We start from the raw sequence: 17,442 nt of genomic DNA, 5'->3' as shown, positions 1-17,442 counted from the left end.
ATGGTGATTCCAGAGGATTCTAAGAATCCAGAGGTAAGATCTGGAAGAGGCTGGAGCAGCCTGGACCCTATGTGAACTTTCAAAACTAATAAGCCAATGTTTCCTTGCCAGGAAGAGCTCCACACTGAGGAGAAAGTGTTGGACCTAGGATCCAAACTGAGGATACCAGGGATTACAGAAGCAAAGGAATAGAAGATCCGCAAAAAAATGAGGGAAGGGGCGCCTGAGTGGTTCAGTTGAAGCGTCCAACTCTTGATTTCAGGGCTCAGGTCATGATCTCACAGTTCGTGGGTTTGAGCCCTGTGTCAGGCTCTACACAGACAGTACAGAGCCTGCTTGGGATTCTCTCTTTCTCATTCTCTGCCCCTCCTCCCCCCACCCTCTCAAAATAAATAACTTTAAAAAAAAGTTAGGGAAAAGACAGCCAGAGCTCAGAAAGTGGGATATGCTTTACTCCAAAAACAATGGCAAAACATATTTAAGATACTGAAGGAAAGGAAATATGAACCAAGTATGTTAGTATCCAGCCAAATGATTTTCAGGTATCATTACAAATCACAAACAATTATCAACAGGTAATATTATTTCCATAAGCCCTTCTTCAAGAATCTACTATGCCACTCTCAGACAACAAAATTGACTGGAGAGACACTCACATAAAAACTAAGGAGTTTTTTATGAGTTTTTTTTTAAGTTTAAAAACTTTTTTAAGAGTTTTTAAAGAGAAAGAACTATGCATTATACACTCTTATAACATAGTTTTGCCCTAAATAAACAAACAAACCTGAATTTCCAGGAAATACAGAAGAAGACAGAGGAATATGTTAAATGACTTCACAGGGAAACAATACTCTAGATGATGGAAACTTGGGTTTCTTAAGTAACAAAAAAGATGATGCACCTGAGTGGCTTAGTTGGTTAAGCATCCAACTCTGAATCTTGGCTCAAGTCATGATCTCACACTCGTGAGACTGAGCCCCACATTCTTAAGATTCTCTCTCTCCCTCTGCCTCTCTTGTGCTCTCAAAAAATAAAAAAATACACGAAAAAAAAGCTACAAGAAAAAACAGTTGAGAAAGGAATCCATACATTAAAGAGATATATTGAGGGGTTCCTGGGTGGCTCAGCTGGATAAGCGACTAACTTCAGCTCAGGTCATGATCTCATGGTTCCTGAGTTCAAACCCCGCATCAGGCTCTCTGCTGTCAGCACAGAGCCAGCTTCAGATCCTCTGTCCCCCCTCACTCTCTGCCCCTCCCCACTCATGCTCTCTCTCTCAAAAATAAACATTAAAAAAAGTAAAAAAAGAAAGAGATATAATAAAATCACACAATTTACAAATCTTATTTGAATCTACAAAAGAAAACTATAAAAACAAAAACTATAGGGGCCCCTAGGTGGCTCAGTCGGTTGAGCATCCACCTTCAGCTCAGGTCATGATCTCACAGTTTATGAGTTCGAGCCCCACGTGGGGCTCTGTGGGGACAGCTCAGAGTCTGGAGCCTGCTTCAGATTCTGTATCTCCCTCTCTCTCTGGCTCTCACCTGCTCATGTACTCTCTCTCTCTCTCTCTCTCTCTCAAAACTAAACAAACATTTAAAAAAATGTTTTTAAACAAAAACTGTAAAAGAAAAAAAGCAATCATGAGGCAATTCACAATTTGAACACAAACTGACATTTGAAAATATTAATTACTATAAATTTTTTAGATGTGGTAACATTATTATAGGTTTAAAAAAATCTTTTCTTTTAGAGACACATACCCAAAAATTTATAATATGTAATAATATGTTATCTAGGGTTTGCATAAAAATAATTCAGGAGCAGGAAGTGAGTGGGCATTTGGATGAAATAAGGTTAATTGTTGCAGTTGATCCATTCATTCAATAAACATTTGTAATTCATTTTATAACACAGCTTTCAACTATTACCCACTCTTACCCACAGGAATTCATTTTGTTTCAACCTTTATATTTTCAAGATCAATTTATGCAAAGTCTTGAAAAACCTTCTCATGAAAATGGGTAGAATTCTATCCTCACTTAAAAGATCATGAAAGGTTGGCTATAACTTCCTTCTGAATTAGATTCGATTCTAAAAATACTGTCAAACCTGGTCCACAAAGGACAATATTTTTCTTCAGTGAGTCATCCCTATAATCTCAATTAGAGAAGCATCAGAAAAGACTTACCTGTTTTATGTGTGGATTCATGGCCATTTCAGTTACATTCTTTTTGGTCTCACAGAAAATAATAGCCCTCCCTTCAGACCCACTGTAGACTTGAAGGACATCTCCAATAACTGCTGGCCTCTGAGACCAATGGCACTGGATGGCCAAATGCTTTGAGGAAAGAAAATACCAATTATCTGTTTCATTAAAATTAGTGAAAATGACTTCCCTTGTATATTTTTTTCCTAATCTGTTCAAGAATTGGCCTTTCTGGGAGACAATAAAACGACAATTCTTCTGAACCCCATTTGAAAACAATATACAAACGGCCATCAATAGGTGAAGGAATATATAAACTAGTATATTTATACAATGTAATACTATTCAGTAATTAAAAGGAACTAAAAACTAAAAGAGAAAAGAATCAACTACTGATACATGCAACAATATGGATTAATCTCAAAACACGTTAGGTAAATGAAGTTTTACAGAAAGAGAACACACATAGTAGGATTCCATTTATATCAAGTTCTAGAATAGGCATAACTAATCTATGTAGAAAAAATCAGAACAGTGGCTGTCCCTGGATGGGGGACTTCACTGAGCAGGGCCATGAGGGAAATTTCTGGGATGATGGTAATATTTCTACATGTGGTTAGGAGGTTAGGTTATATACATTTATGAATTTGTCAAAACTAAACAAATATACTTGAAATTCTGGCTTTTTAATATGTAAATCTCATCTTTAAAAATTGCAAATATTACATGAAACCCAAAAATATGCTAACTGAAAGAAGCCCAACACAAAAAGGTCATGTACTGTATGACTACATTTACATGAAGCATCAAGAATAGGTAAGTCCATAGGGACAGAAAGCAGATTGGTGATGCCAGAGGCTATGCAAAGGGGATGATGGGGAGCAACTGCTTAATGATTATTGGGTTTCCTTTTGGGGTGATGATGTGTTTTGGAAGTAGACAAAAGCTATGGTTTCACAACATCATGAATATATACATGTTATACAGTTAATTTTGTGAATTTTGCCTCAGAAACTTTGTAGGGGTGCCTACTGAAACTGGGTGTTTCAGTTGGCTGAACATCTGACTCTTGATTTTGGCTCAGGTCATGATCCCAGGGTAGTGGGATTAAGCCCTGCATCAGACTCTGCCCTGAGCTTTGGAGCATGCTTAAGATTCTCTCTCTCCCTCTGCCCCTCTTGCACACTCTCTCAAATACAAATAAATAAATAAATAAATAAATAAATAAATAAATAAATAAATAAAAACAAATTTATAATATGAGCATATGGGTGCTCACTGTAAAATTGTTTTGACTTTTCAGTGTTTGAAAATTTTCATGACAAAATGTTGGGAGGGGTACCTGGCTGGCTCAGTTAGTAGAGCATGCGACACTTAAACTCCAGGTTGTGAGCTCAAGCCCCATCCTGGGTATAGAGATAACTTAAAAAATAAAATCTGTAGGGGCGCATGGGTGGCTCAGTCAGTTAAGCATCCAGCTTCGGCTCAGGTCATGATCTCGCGGTCTGTGAGTTTGAGCCCCACGTCAGGCTCTGTGCTGACAGCTCTGAGCCTGGAGCCTGCTTCAGATTCTGGGTTTCCTCTCTCTGCCCTTCCCCTGCTCGCGCTCTCCCAAAAAAATAAACATTAAAAAAAATTTTTTTAAAGAAAATAAAATCTTTAATCAGGCTCCACACTGAGTATGGAGTCTGCTTGAGATTCATTCTCTCTCTCTCTCAATTGTTCTCTGCCTCCCCCACTCTCACAGGCTTTCTCTCAAAATAAATAAATAAATAAACTTAAAAAATATTTTAAAAAATAAAAATAAAAATCTTTTAAAAACGCTTGGGATAAAATTGTGTATTCTAAATCTGTGCATTTTAACATGCATTATATTTCAATTGCTATTGTATATTCTAAATCTGTGCACTTTAACATGTATCATATCTCAATAAAATTGTTTTTAAAATGTAATACAGGGGCACCTGGATGGCTTAGTAGGTTAAACATCCGACTCTTGGAGCACTTGGGTGGCTCAATTGGTTGAGCGTCCAACTGCAGCTCAGGTCATGATCTTGCGGCATGAGTTCAAGCCCCGCCTCGGGCTCTGTGCTGACAGCTCAGAGCCTGAAGCCTGCTTCAGATTCTGTGTCTCCCTCTCTCTCTGCCCATCCCCACTTGCACTCTGTCTCTGTCTCTCTCTCAAAAATAAACATTTAAAAAGAAAACAAGAAAAACAAAAAAACATGAGACTTGATATCGGCTCAGGTCGTGATCTCGTATCTCACAGACATAAAATCAAGCCCCAGGTTAGGCTCCACGCTCAGTTTGAGATTCTCTCTCTGCCCTTACCCACTTGTGCAGGTATGTGCATGCTCTCTCTCTCTCTCAAAATAAATAAACATTTAAAATAATAATAATAAAAATAGGGCATCTGGGTGGCTCTCAGTCTGTTAAGTGGCCAACAATTAATGTCAGCTCAGGTCATGATGTGATTTATGGTTCGAGCCCCAAGTCAGGTTCCATGCTGATAGGGCAGAGCCTGCTTGGGATTCTCTCTCTCACCCTCTCTCTCTGCCCCTTCCCTGATCCCACAGGTGTGTGCACACATGCGCACACACTCTCTGTCAAAATAAACTTAAAAAAAATAATAATAAAATATAATACAAATTAATTACACAGCACCTGGAAAATAGAGAAAAGAACAAAGAAAATGAAGAATCTTCTGTACCACCTATGACACTCCTGCTTCTTCTTCACCATGGTTTAAAAAAAAAAAAACAAAACAAGAACCTAAATCTGACCAAGCCTCACAATCCAAACATCAAGTCACAGGAAAATGAAAGCGGAATAACATGTTAAATAACACCACAGGGTTGCCAATTACCAAAATAAAGACTGTGGGAAATGTATCATTTGAAAAATGATCATGTCCTTTTAACAAAAAAAATTGTAAAAATAAAGTGACAGAGGAACATGTACATTATAAGATTTAAGAGAAATATAAACCAGTGGCAATTCAAAGATCTTATTTGGATCCAAACTGAAACTATATAAAAAAAAAAAAGACAACTAAGGTAACAAGGGCACTAGATATTCAATAATATTAAATTACTGGGTTTTTTTCTAATGTGATAACTGTAATTTTTGTTTTGTTTTTTAAAGAACACTTATTCTTTTCAAAATATAAACAATTACATGAAGATGAAATGATGACAAGATTGCTTCCAATGTAGGAATGAAGAATGTATGGGGGTATAGAAAAGATCATCATTAAAGCCTGGTGATAAGGGCCCCTGGGTGGCTCAGCGGGTTAAGCGTCATACTCTTGGATTCAGCTCAGGTCATGGTCGCACAGTTGATGGATTCGGGCCCCACAGCAGGTTCTGCGCTGACAGCACAGAGCCTGCATGGGATTCTTAGTCTCCCTCTCTCTCTGCCCCTCCCCTGCTCTTGCTGTCTCTCTCTCTCTCTCTCAAAAATAAAATAAATAAACATTAAAAGAAAAAAAAAGGGGCGCCTGGGTGACGCAGTTGGTTGAGCGACCGACTTCAGCCAGGTCACGATCTCGCGGTCCGTGAGTTCGAGCCCCGCATCGGGCTCTGGGCTGATGCCTCAGAGCCTGGAGCCGGTTTCCGATTCTGTGTCTCCCTCTCTCTCTGCCCCTCCCCCGTTCATGCTCTGTCTCTCTCTGTCCCAAAGATAAAAATAAAAACATTGAAAAAAAAAAAAAATTAAAAAAAAAAAAAAGAAAAGAAAAAAAAAAAAGCCTGGTGATGGGTACATCGAGTCCCTTACAATATTCGATTTCTGCATATGTTTGAAAACTTCCTTGGGGCGCCTGGGTGGCGCAGTCGGTTAAGCATCCGACTTCAGCCAGGTCACGATCTCGCGGTCCGTGAGTTCGAGCCCCGCGTCGGGCTCTGGGCTGATGCCTCAGAGCCTGGAGCCTGTTTCCGATTCTGTGTCTCCCTCTCTCTCTGCCCCTCCCCCGTTCATGCTCTGTCTTTCTCTGTCCCAAAAATAAATAAACGTTGAAAAAAAAAAATTTAAAAAAAGAAAACTTCCTTAATAAATTTTTTTCACTGATGCAATGTATTCTTATAAAATCTTCAACCATTACAAAATGTAAGAGTTTCCTTTGACTATCCCATACTATAAAAATCTTCTTTCCCAAAATTAATTATTGGTTTGATGTTTATCCTTCCAAACTATCTTTATACATTTACATAAATACCTAAAGAATCCATTTAGCATTATTTGTGTATTTTTTGTACACACAAAAATACAGTGTAATTCTGTACATATCACTTTGTAATTTGGCTTTTATCAAATTCATTCTTTTTAACCATTCCATTGTACTTATACATTATACCATTGTTTAGCCTATTTTTATTTGCATATATATACATACATATATATGTACATCTATTAAATGGAAAGTGACATACATGGTACCTACCATAAATAATGCAAATGCCATCTTTAATCCTTTCTTTTTTGTGTCTTTTGTTTGTTTGTTTGTTTGTTTGTTTGTTTGTTTTTGCAAGTCAGCTCTAAGTCCAATGCAGGGCTGGAACTCAAAACCCTGAGATCAAAAGTCACATGCACTACCAACTGAGCCAGTCAGGCACCCCTTTCATTCTTTTTAAAAATATATATACTACTGGTTTAAATTTTTATGGAGTGAAAATTATCAACATTTTCCTTCTGACTTTATGTTTAGAAAAGCTTTCCCTTCCATGAAATCAAAAAATTGTTCATCTACACCTGCTTTAAATTTTATGGTTCACTTACTTCTTAAAATTCTTTTGAGACCTTTTTTGGTATAGGGTATGAGATGAAGCTCTAACTATTATCAGCACTATTCTCTTCATATTGATATAAACTGTCTCCTTTGTCACTTTCTACATACTTCAAGTCCTTCTCTATGGCTGCTTGTAGAGTATCTCCTGTTAGGACTTGCTTATTTACATATTTTCTTCTACTTATTCTATTCTGCTCCTTAATCTCAGACCATAGAAATACATAGGTATCTTACTGACTAAAGGTGAAAAAAGAGATTTGGCCTGAACTGGTACCTAAAACTTAAAGTTTAGCTTCAACAAATTTCAAATACCAACTAAAAGCTACAATCTCTCATGCTAGAAAGCTACTTACTTCCACAGTAGTTGCAGCCTTTTGAGTCATTTTTCCAACAAGGTCAACCTGTTCATATCTGGATTTCATGTATTTTTTTGCAACTTTGTATACCCATTGTGGGCAAGTTGCAGAAAAAAGTAAAGTCTGAGGATTGTCTTCAGAATCTTAAATAAACAAAAAGAATTCAAATGCTTTCTTAATATCCATGATGTAGTCAGCTCTTGAACCCCCCCCCAAACTTCAAAGAAATAATTAAAAATTCAAAACTTGGGGTAAAATTTGAACATACGAACTTCACTGCAATTAAAACTTTCAACTTTCAAAATTGGGGGAAAAAAATGAAGAAAACTGAACCCAGAAAAAAAGGTGAGAATTTAAGAAGGGACAATGACCAAAGAAATCAGTAAAAATGAGTTAGTAAATCTAACTATGGACTATGAAAAATAATACATGAAAGAAACTGTAGGAAGCTAACAAATATGTTAAAGTACGTCACCATACTCTCTTGTTTAGGAAGAGAACACATACCAAATAACTTTAGTTTTGTTTGAAGGCTGGGGACAGTGTAATAATAATTATGAAATAAAAAATTCATAGCTTTTAGATAAAGAATAATTGCTAATGTGTTTATTTGGAATTAGGATATACCAGTTTTGTAGGATTCATGGATGATATCTTCAACTTGTTCAGCAAATCCTAAATCTAACATTTGATCCACTTCATCAAGTACAACATGGCGCAGTTTAGAAAGATCTAATCGGCCACTCTGCAGATGGTCTTTGATACGACCAGGAGTCCCAACCAAGATGTCAATACCATTTCGAATATGATTAACTGTTAGAGGAGAGAAATACCGTAACATATAAAAATCAAATATACGTTTTCACATTATTTCCTTAGATTTAAGTAGCAAGTAGATCTTTGCACTACCCTCTTACATATTTACTCACTTTGGCTTTGATAGGATGTTCCACCATAAAAACACGCCACACTGAGTTTCCTAGTGATATCTTTGAAGTCTTTGGCTACTTGGTTTGCCAGTTCCCTTGTAGGAGCCAAAACAAGTACCTAAGCAAGAGATTTAAAAAATAAAAAGATACTTTTCTAAAGACAACTAAATTCAAAATGAGATGATTTTTTTTTTAAGGCGCATTTAAAACTAGAAATCTAAACATTAAAGTCGTAGTATTTAAAGACACAGCACCAATGCCAACAAGAACAGCTTATATTGATAATATCCTCCCCACTTCCTTCAGGTTTTTTTTTTTTTCAAAACTCACTTTCTCAAGGAGATTCTTAACTCTTTTCATATCCTCCACCCCTCCTTAACTGTCTCTCCCGAGCACTTATGTCATATTAAATATTCATATTTTACCTTTTTATTTATTGTCTGTCTCACCCACTAAAATATAAGCTGCCATGAAGGCAAGGATTTATGTCAATTTAAGTTACTGAATTCCTTACACTTGAGACCATGCCTGGCACAGAACAGATACCCAAAAAGTATTTGTGAAATGAATACACAAACGTTTATGAGCCAACCACTAGTGCTTTGGCCAAATTACAGAATTTGAGCCTCACAAAAACCCTGTGAGGTGGCATTATTATCACAATTTTACAGATGAGGAAACTGAGTCTTAGAGAAGTCGAGTCTTGTCCAAGATCAAACAGCTAGAAGTGGTGGAGCTGGAATCTCCAATAACGCCCTTCTAGCATAAAAGCTTTTCAAGGCAGGGTCCTATTTCTACTACTTGCAGTCTTTCCTAATTTCACCAAAGAAACAAAACTCTCTAAAAAAGGTTTTTCCTGTTGGCCACCCTGATCCAAGACCATTATGACTTAATTATACTCATACATGTGAATTTATTTTCATATTGCAATACCATTTAGGAATCTCAAAGAACAAATTACTTTTAGTCACATTATCTGTTCAAATCATGATGCTGATTTTTTCTTTTTTATTTTATTAACCTTAAAGTGAACACAGGTTCTAAAAACATCAAATTTCAGGCTAAAATTTCATCAGGTCCTCTCTGCTCTCTCCTACTTATACATTAAGACAGATCTCTAATACCCCAATAACATATGGACTAGCAATATCATTTCTATAATCTCTTCTTTAAAAAAATCAACCAGTGAAATAATTGATATTGATTATTAACTGAATGACCAAATAAATGAATACCTCTTTAGCAAATTCATTGTTTAAAAGCAAAGGTCAAGACTGAAAAAAAAGAAGACAAGGTCACTAAATATATTCCCTATAAATACACCTAAAATTAGACATGCTGGCTTTATAACATCTATGTTTACAAACATCTTTATCAAAGACATCTATGGATCCATACACATTACACTCATATGTAATAACTACTTCATTCGGCTTGAGATTTATATTAAAAAATCCACTAATTTTTGCTTTAGGACCTAAATTTTTACTTTATGCCACAGAACTAACTTTTCTATCTCGGGGGTTCTTGAACTTAAGATCAGTATACTCTTTCTTTCCCTAACCATTAGAGTAATGTTTAAACCTTTTACTCCCTATAATGGTTACCTTTGGTGAGCGGCTTTTTTTAATTGTCTCTTGATTTCTTTGGAGTCTTTCAATCAAGGGGATAGCAAAAGAAAATGTCTTTCCTGTTCCTGTCCGTGCTTGAGCAATTAAATCTTTTCCTTCATATACAGGACCAAAGGTCTTAACTTGAATAGGAAAGAGATATGTTACCCCTCGACCTGTAAAATGAGATTTCATTGAAATATATTTAAGACTAGCGTTAGGAAAAAATATATTTATTTGAAAATGACAATCCAGATTCCTCTATGTCAGCCTAAAAATATACCACCTAGTGACATTTACAGTTATTCCTACCCCAAAGAGGAATTTTTTAAAAATTGGTCTGAACTCTTGACAGATACATACAATTAAAGTCAAAAACCGGTCAGAATATCAAAAAGGATGATGTAGAAATAACTGCAATTAAAGAAGGGCTTATTTCTCTTACACTTTCTATATTCTCTTTTTGGTAAGAAGAGGCAAAGATTTTTATAAAATCTAGTTGTAGATTTTCAGTTGTATAGCCATTAAAGTTCATAGTACCTTTTAGAAGCTTTATAGTTTCTTCAGAAATAGGGAAATTGGAGAAGGCTCCTTCTTTCTGTTCACGTGTTAGGCTCTGTCAAAATGAAATCAAAGTTCTAACTAATAATAGTTCATATTCAACTAGGCATTTAGATTCTTACTCATTTACCAATTTTAGCTTTACTAAATGAGCTAACAAATCAAAGTTAGTTACTACTTGCAAAAATTGTATAGATTAACTTACACAACCAATTAGTGGAAAATTCTTTTAATTTCAAAAGTATCCCTTTAAAAACCAAGTTTACTTAATACATTTTCCCATAGTACATTTAAAAATGATTCACTCACACATAAAACTCCCTTTGGAAATACAGCTACTACATAAATTAAAATATATTTTCATTTGACTGAAACATTACAAGAACACTATTTGATCATCTAAGCCATATTCACAGATACAGGCAGTATTAATTACAAGGACTAACAGAAGCCTATAAACCATCCTAAAAAAATATTACACAATGAGAAAAATAAATTGTTTCTAAAAATAAATGTTAAAAAGTTGTTCTATGGCTCTAAAAAGCATGTTTTAGGTCACCAAAACAAAGCAAAGTTCCTGCAAGCTTGAAAGTTTCTTTAACATATACATAGGTTAGCATGATATTATCATTTAACATCTATTGGAAACTTTGTGTGCTGGTCAATATGTATATAGAAGAAAGACAATATTATCTACCTGTTAAGTTTATTATTGGTGTGTTTAAAGAAAGTTGTTCCAAAACCAAACACAATAGCAATTTTCAAACAGAGAACCAGATAAAAGACATAATATCAAACTGAAATTGTAAGCTATTCAAGCAACCTCAAAGCTATCATTTTTTTAATTAAAAGAAAAAATTTTATTACAAAAGTAATACATTTTCATTATAGAAACCACATATAAACAGAAATAAAACTATAATCCAGTCAGCTGATACCACGTTTGAAACAGACACTCCTCTAATCCTCACTCTATGCACATATAAATTTTTTAAAATAAGATAATACTGTATATATTGTTCTATAATCTGTGTTTTTCATTTAATAAGATACACTAAACACCTTTTTAACATTCTTCTATGACCTTCAGGATAGATGTCATGTATTGCATAAATGTAGCATATTTTCTAAAACCAATTGCCTACTATCAGGTATTTAGTATGCATTTAGAATGCATAAATTTTCCACTATTATCAACATCATTGTAGTAAGAGTTTCATACAACCCTATACACCTCATGATTATCTCCTTAAGACACATGCCTACAATAGAATTCCTGAACCCTAATATGATCGAAATAAAATAATAAACAATTAAGCCTATTATAATACAGAGCATTATACCAGATAAAATCGCAACAGAGCAAAAGCAACTCTGTACATTTTGCCACTGGCAATACAAACTTGTAGGGCCTCGTTTATTTATTTTAATGTTTATTTATTTATTTATTTTGAAAGAGAGAAAGAGTGACAGCATGTGTGAGCAGGGCAGGAGCAAAGAGAGAGGGAGAGAGAGAATCCCAAGCAGACTCCACATTCAGCACAGAGCCCAAAATGGGACTTGATCTCACAACATTGAGATCATGACATCAGCCGAAATCAAAAGTTGGATGCACAATCGACTGAACCACTCCAGGTTCCCTGGAAGGCCTTATTTAGATCAACTCTCAACATATGTGCTTCCTGACAAATATCAAATTCCCAAGTAAAAGAAACACCATATTTTAAGGCAAAAATTCAGTATGTTTCCCCAAAGTTTACACAATAAGCTAGGCTAAGACCTATTTAAATTATCGGCAACCATCAGATTTTAAAATATAAAGAATTATTGGGGCATCTGGGTGGCTCTGTCGGTTGAACGTCCAACTTCAGCTCAGGTCATGATCTCACCGATTGTGAGTTCAAGCCCCACAACAGGCTTGCTGCTGTCAGCCTGTCAGTGTGGAGCCCACTTCCAATCCTCTGTCCCACTCTCTCTGCCCCACCCCACTTGCATTCTCCCAAAACTAAGTATTTTTTGAAAATTAAATATAAGGAATTATTAATACCAAGAATTACTAAGACTATCAAAAGTTGTTTCTGTCTGAAGACCTGAGTAATTGACAGTTTATAATACCTAGGTAAACCTATGAACTCTGCTAGAGGAAAACTGCAAGAACAAATTGGACAAATTCTGTGCAAGAAAATATCTATTCTAACAGATAAAGGCAAAAGCAATGGATTCAGGAATACAAATTCTATACTAAGCATGTTTTCTAAACTCCACAAAAATTAATACCCTGGAAAACAGATTTCTTCAGTTCATTTTTATACGGTTCATTTCTGTTTAAAAATGCAAACAGCTTTTGAGTTACAATATGACCTAAAGATCACTTAAAGTTGTTATTGTTACAGAAGCACAAAAAGCAGAAGGCAAAATACACAAAGTCAAGAGGCTTTATGTACCTTGTTTCAGGAAGTCAGATGTCAATTCATGAGTACTGGTAGGGACTGAAATAACCATAAGAAATGCAAGCAGATCACCATCAATAAGCAATTTGGAAAAACTATTTAGGAACCCAAATGCATAGGAAAGGTTTACATTTGACCATTCCCCCAACCTCCACCCCAAGAAAAACAAATACAATGACAGAAACAAGGGACAAAGGAAAAAAGTTTCCAGTTTCAGTTGTACAGATTCCCCGTCCAATTAAGGGTATTGGACACTAAGCAGGAAACATCATGGAATCAATTCTAATTAATCTAAAAAATCAAATTAACCTGTATTTCAAGGATAAAGGCAAATGCAAAACAAAAAGTATCCATACCTCCTCTAGTTTATTATCACTTGATTTATGAGTAGAACTATCTAAGGATGACACTCGCTTTGATTTTTTTTCATATTCATCAATATCTCCATTTGACAGATCTTTCCTTCTTGACTTATGAGATTTAGAAAATTCATCTGAAAGTCTATTATTACATCCTTCTTCAGTGTCTCCATTTAGCTTCTCTTTCATTTTAGCTTTTTTGGGCTTGGGAGCATCCAAGTTATCTGCCACACCATTTTCTCTTGTTTCTGATTTCTCGTCTGAGTCATAATGGTGCCTTGATTTCCTTCTATCACTCTGTGGAAAAACAAAGAAGCAGTGACAAGAGGGTCACAAGGTCTCCTAAGACTCTAGAGAAGTTAGAGAGTGACCCCCAACCACCTTGAAAAGTTACCTGGTAAAAATCAACTGGTCGCTAATGCCGAGCCTAAGCCTCACCTATTGCTTTCTTTCTCATCCCATCTCTCGCATTTTCTCAAGACTTGGCCTCTAGCCCCTCTCTAATCCCATTACATGATTTAAGGGAAATCAAAATACCTCCTTTCAGAAAAAGATGAGAACCCGAGATCTGTAAATTAAAAAACATATCCAAATCCAAAAACAAAAACTTCTAATATCTCCAAGAGAAAAAAAAAAGTTAATATTATTGAGTACCTACCCAGCACTGTGTAATGCTTTCGGCTTATCTTGTTTAAATCTTCATAACAACCCTATAAGGGAAGTACAGGTCCATAATCCCTTATCCGAAATTCCGATATCCATAAAGCTCTGAAAACCGAAAGTTTTTTGGTAACTTATTTGGAGACAAAACCTTACCTAACCTGAACTCATTGATGGAAAAACTTGACTCAAACTGATGTGAGGCTATTTTTAACCTTTACTTATTCCACTTAGTATGCATATTCATATTTAATATTAAGGTGTTTGATCATAGGTTGGGGGCCCCAAGCCCTACTGGGGTGTTACCCTTTTAAAAGCCCCCAAAATTCTGAATTCCAAAACAAATCTAGCCCCAAGGATTTTGGATAAGGGATAGCGAACCTGTATTACCTTTGCCATAGTACAGATGAGGAAACGGAAGTTCTTAGAGGTAAATAACTTGCCAAAGACTCACATGCAGGATTTCCTTCAAGTGGAAGTTCTAGAAATCAAGCTCTGTCTGATTTGAAAGCCCATGCTCTTTTCACATCATGCTTCCTCTCTGAACTCTGATAATTAATAGGTTAACGAATAAAGAAAACAAAAAAAAAAACCTAAATAATTCATGTAAAGCTCCAATCTTTATATTCCCATGGAAAGACAAGTATATTAGTAACCCTGGAAACTTTTAAAAAAGTTTTTTTGTTAATTAGTACAACTTTAAAAAAAAAAAAAAAGACTACTCTGCAACTTTACTTCTAAAATGCCAAACTGGTGACCCGTGTTTTAATATTTGCAAACAGCAAAAATTATTTGGCAATTTAGCACTTCAGAATTACCTGGTCAAATGTTCAAAATAAATTAGGTAATAGTTATTAGTGATAACAAACACTACTGCCACCAAAATTTTGACCATGATTTACATAAATTTTACAAAGTACTTTCACATACAATTTTCTCATCCATAAAATGGAGATGTTGTGAAAACGGAATAACATATGTGAAAATGCTTTGTAAACAGTAGAGCTTTACATTAACATAAATTATACAGTTACATGTTATACATTTGATCTTTCATTAACTGAAGTAACCCACATGTCCCCAAATCAATAAGTTCCAAAGAAAAACAAGGTTATTTACAGAGCCAGCCTTGGGGTTAGAAATGCTTTGGGGCCATGTACTTGAGGGAAATGAAGCAAGGTAAAGAGAGGCCTCTAAGTCCAAGCCCAGAGATATCGCAAGGTGATGAAATACACCGTTCCACATCAGATCCACAGTGCTTGACACTCTTCACTTCCTTGGCTTCCATGACACTCCAGATTCCCTCCTTATCCTCTTACCTCTACCCTAATGATTCCTCTCCCGCCTCCTTCTGTAGATGTTCCTTAAGTCTAAGTTCTCTGTGTACGCTTTCATACCATTTTCATGGTTTCAACATTTCCATGATTCCTTCCTCCCCTGCACTCCAGTTTTGAGAACATACGGCCCAGCTTCATAGTTCTACAAATCCAGATCCAAAATTGTCTTCAACTCAATGCCAGATCACTACCCAAATGCTCCGTTTTTGTTAGTTGGTACTCTGATCTGTTTCCAAATCTTTAGTTATCCCTCACAGTCAAAGAAAAATCAACAAGTATTTCCGGAGAATGTACAATGTGAAAGCCATCAATTTACAAGAATGTACTAATATGTAAGGATGGACAAATATATGGCCACTTACCTCAAGAATCTTTGGAAACATTTGAGAAGAACACACAAGAAAAGTGAGCTAACTTTACAAAGCAGCACAGAATAGATACCAATCGAATGATAAAGATAGCACTGGAACAAGACTTCAAAGGGGAATGAGATTACTGGATGTGTACACTGGAGTGTTTAGAAAACACATATAAACTAAACCTTGACAGAGAGACAGGATTTGAATGCAAAAGGAGAGGTATTTCAGGAGGAGCCAAAATTGAAATAACTGCTTGGTGATTCCACTTACATAAGGGATCTAGAGAAGTCAAATTCACAGAGACAGAAAGTAAAATGGAGATTGTTAGGGACTGAGGGGAGTGGGCAACGGGGAGTTGGTGTTTAATGAGAACAGAGTTTCAGTTTAGAGGATGGAAAAGTTCTGGAGATGCATGGTGGTGATGGCTGCAGAACAATGTGAATGTACTTAATGCTACAAAACTGTACACTCTAAGATAGTTAAAATGGCAAATTTTATGTCGTATGTATTTCACCATGACTAAAAAAAATAACTGCTTGGCTGGAATGGCAAAGTTTACCTTGGTGATAAGGTAAGGTAGGTTCTGCTCTCTGGGGCTATACAGAGTATTTTCATTTTTTTTGTCAAATGTCAGCCTTCAAATACAGCTTCCTCACCCACCTTAGCTCTGTTTTCTTTTCTCTGGGTCTCTCTCTTTTTTTTTTTTTTTTTTTTGAGGTTTAGGGTGGGAATTCTCAACAACTCCTCTACGGGGTCCTTGAGGGCAGGGACTTATTTAAATCCTGTGATGCCCAGCAAAGAGTGTGGCACAAATTAAGCTCATTAAACACTTGGGGTCTAAATGAAAATACTAACAGTAAAGCCTACTAGTAAAACAACCCACACGATCTCCATCACAGCCAAATCCTGGGAATGTCGGCCGTGACACTTTTCCTTAAGCCTCTAAAGACTGGCTCTCGAGGTTTGTAAACCTAAGATCGCTTTCCCCAAGATTCTCGCTCACAGGTCGGGCTGACGGAGAAGTAACACATATTCAAGGCAACCATTTTCTTAACCATCTTCTAACGCGGCCAACAAGAACCAAGTAACAGGCCTCGCTGCTTAAGCAAGGAGAGGAAAGAAAGAACAGATTCCACGGCGATGGGAACTTGAGTCTGCCCATCTCGTAGTCGCCGACGGGAAGGGCTGAGGGAGCACTGGAGGCCCGGCCAAAGCCTAGTGCAGCCCTTCTCCAGGTTCGGGGTGTGGAGATGGGAATGGTTCCGGAATGACCATTCAGGAGGGACGACGGCTGCGCGAGGGGAGGCCCTGGGATGCTCCGGCCAGGTTCTGACAGGCCATCAGATCAGAGACAGCTCCCCTCCCCGCCCAAGCCGGCGCAGCCCAAAAGGAGGCGCGGCCCATTCAGCGCACCTTTTGCCTCTCCTTCCTTTGGCTCTCCGTCTCCTCCAAGGGTGCCTCCAGCTCCATAATGTCCCCCCAGAGGAGTTTCCCAGGCATCATTCGCCGCCGCCGCCTCCTTCTGGGCTCGGTGGCCACAACCACCTACGGGCAGCGGCAGCGTGAAAGGAAGCGGGGGCAGGGCGGCCGCCCGGCCAGGGCCTACGTCACTTCCGGGACACGCACCGCGCGGCGGGGAAAAATAATCCCGGATACTCTCGGTTTAAACTCATCCTTTGCGTTGCAACCTTCCATCCAATGAGTGTGAGCGATCCGACTGGCCCACCCTTGTTCTAAAGTGATTGGCTGCTAGGGTAAAACCCTGGCCAGTCTCCATAAAGGATGAGCAAACTGATTAGCATAAAATGATGCGGGTTTTCTTTCCT

At 37.0% G+C, this 17,442-nt stretch overlaps 1 protein-coding gene across 4 annotated transcripts in view; it reads right to left on the bottom strand.

Moving 5' to 3' along the window:
• The window catches only part of DDX50 (DExD-box helicase 50), a 32,319-nt gene extending 15,082 nt beyond the window's left edge, over positions 1 to 17,237 (bottom strand). The window contains exons 1-10 of one of the 4 annotated variants that reach the window (XM_019813196.3): positions 17,030 to 17,176; positions 14,311 to 14,468; positions 13,919 to 14,028; positions 13,258 to 13,557; positions 10,431 to 10,506; positions 9,888 to 10,066; positions 8,281 to 8,398; positions 7,979 to 8,164; positions 7,349 to 7,494; positions 2,192 to 2,341 (exon numbers count right to left, since the gene is read on the bottom strand). In XM_019813196.3, the coding sequence (XP_019668755.1) occupies positions 2,192 to 2,341; positions 7,349 to 7,494; positions 7,979 to 8,164; positions 8,281 to 8,398; positions 9,888 to 10,066; positions 10,431 to 10,506; positions 13,258 to 13,449 (1,047 nt within the window). In that variant the 5' untranslated portion in view covers positions 13,450 to 13,557; positions 13,919 to 14,028; positions 14,311 to 14,468; positions 17,030 to 17,176. Of the gene's footprint in view, positions 1 to 2,191; positions 2,342 to 7,348; positions 7,495 to 7,978; positions 8,165 to 8,280; positions 8,399 to 9,887; positions 10,067 to 10,430; positions 10,507 to 13,257; positions 13,558 to 13,918; positions 14,029 to 14,310; positions 14,469 to 17,029 lie in introns of all 4 variants that reach the window. The other 3 variants (XM_006937832.3, XM_019813197.3, XM_003993993.6) reach the window with 3 other exon arrangements.
• Between the last annotated feature and the right edge of the window lie 205 nt (positions 17,238 to 17,442).

This window comes from Felis catus, chromosome D2 (genome assembly GCF_018350175.1).
Source record: "Felis catus isolate Fca126 chromosome D2, F.catus_Fca126_mat1.0, whole genome shotgun sequence".
NCBI lineage: Eukaryota > Metazoa > Chordata > Mammalia > Carnivora > Felidae > Felis > Felis catus.
This window is presented reverse-complemented; position numbering and strand designations above follow the sequence as displayed.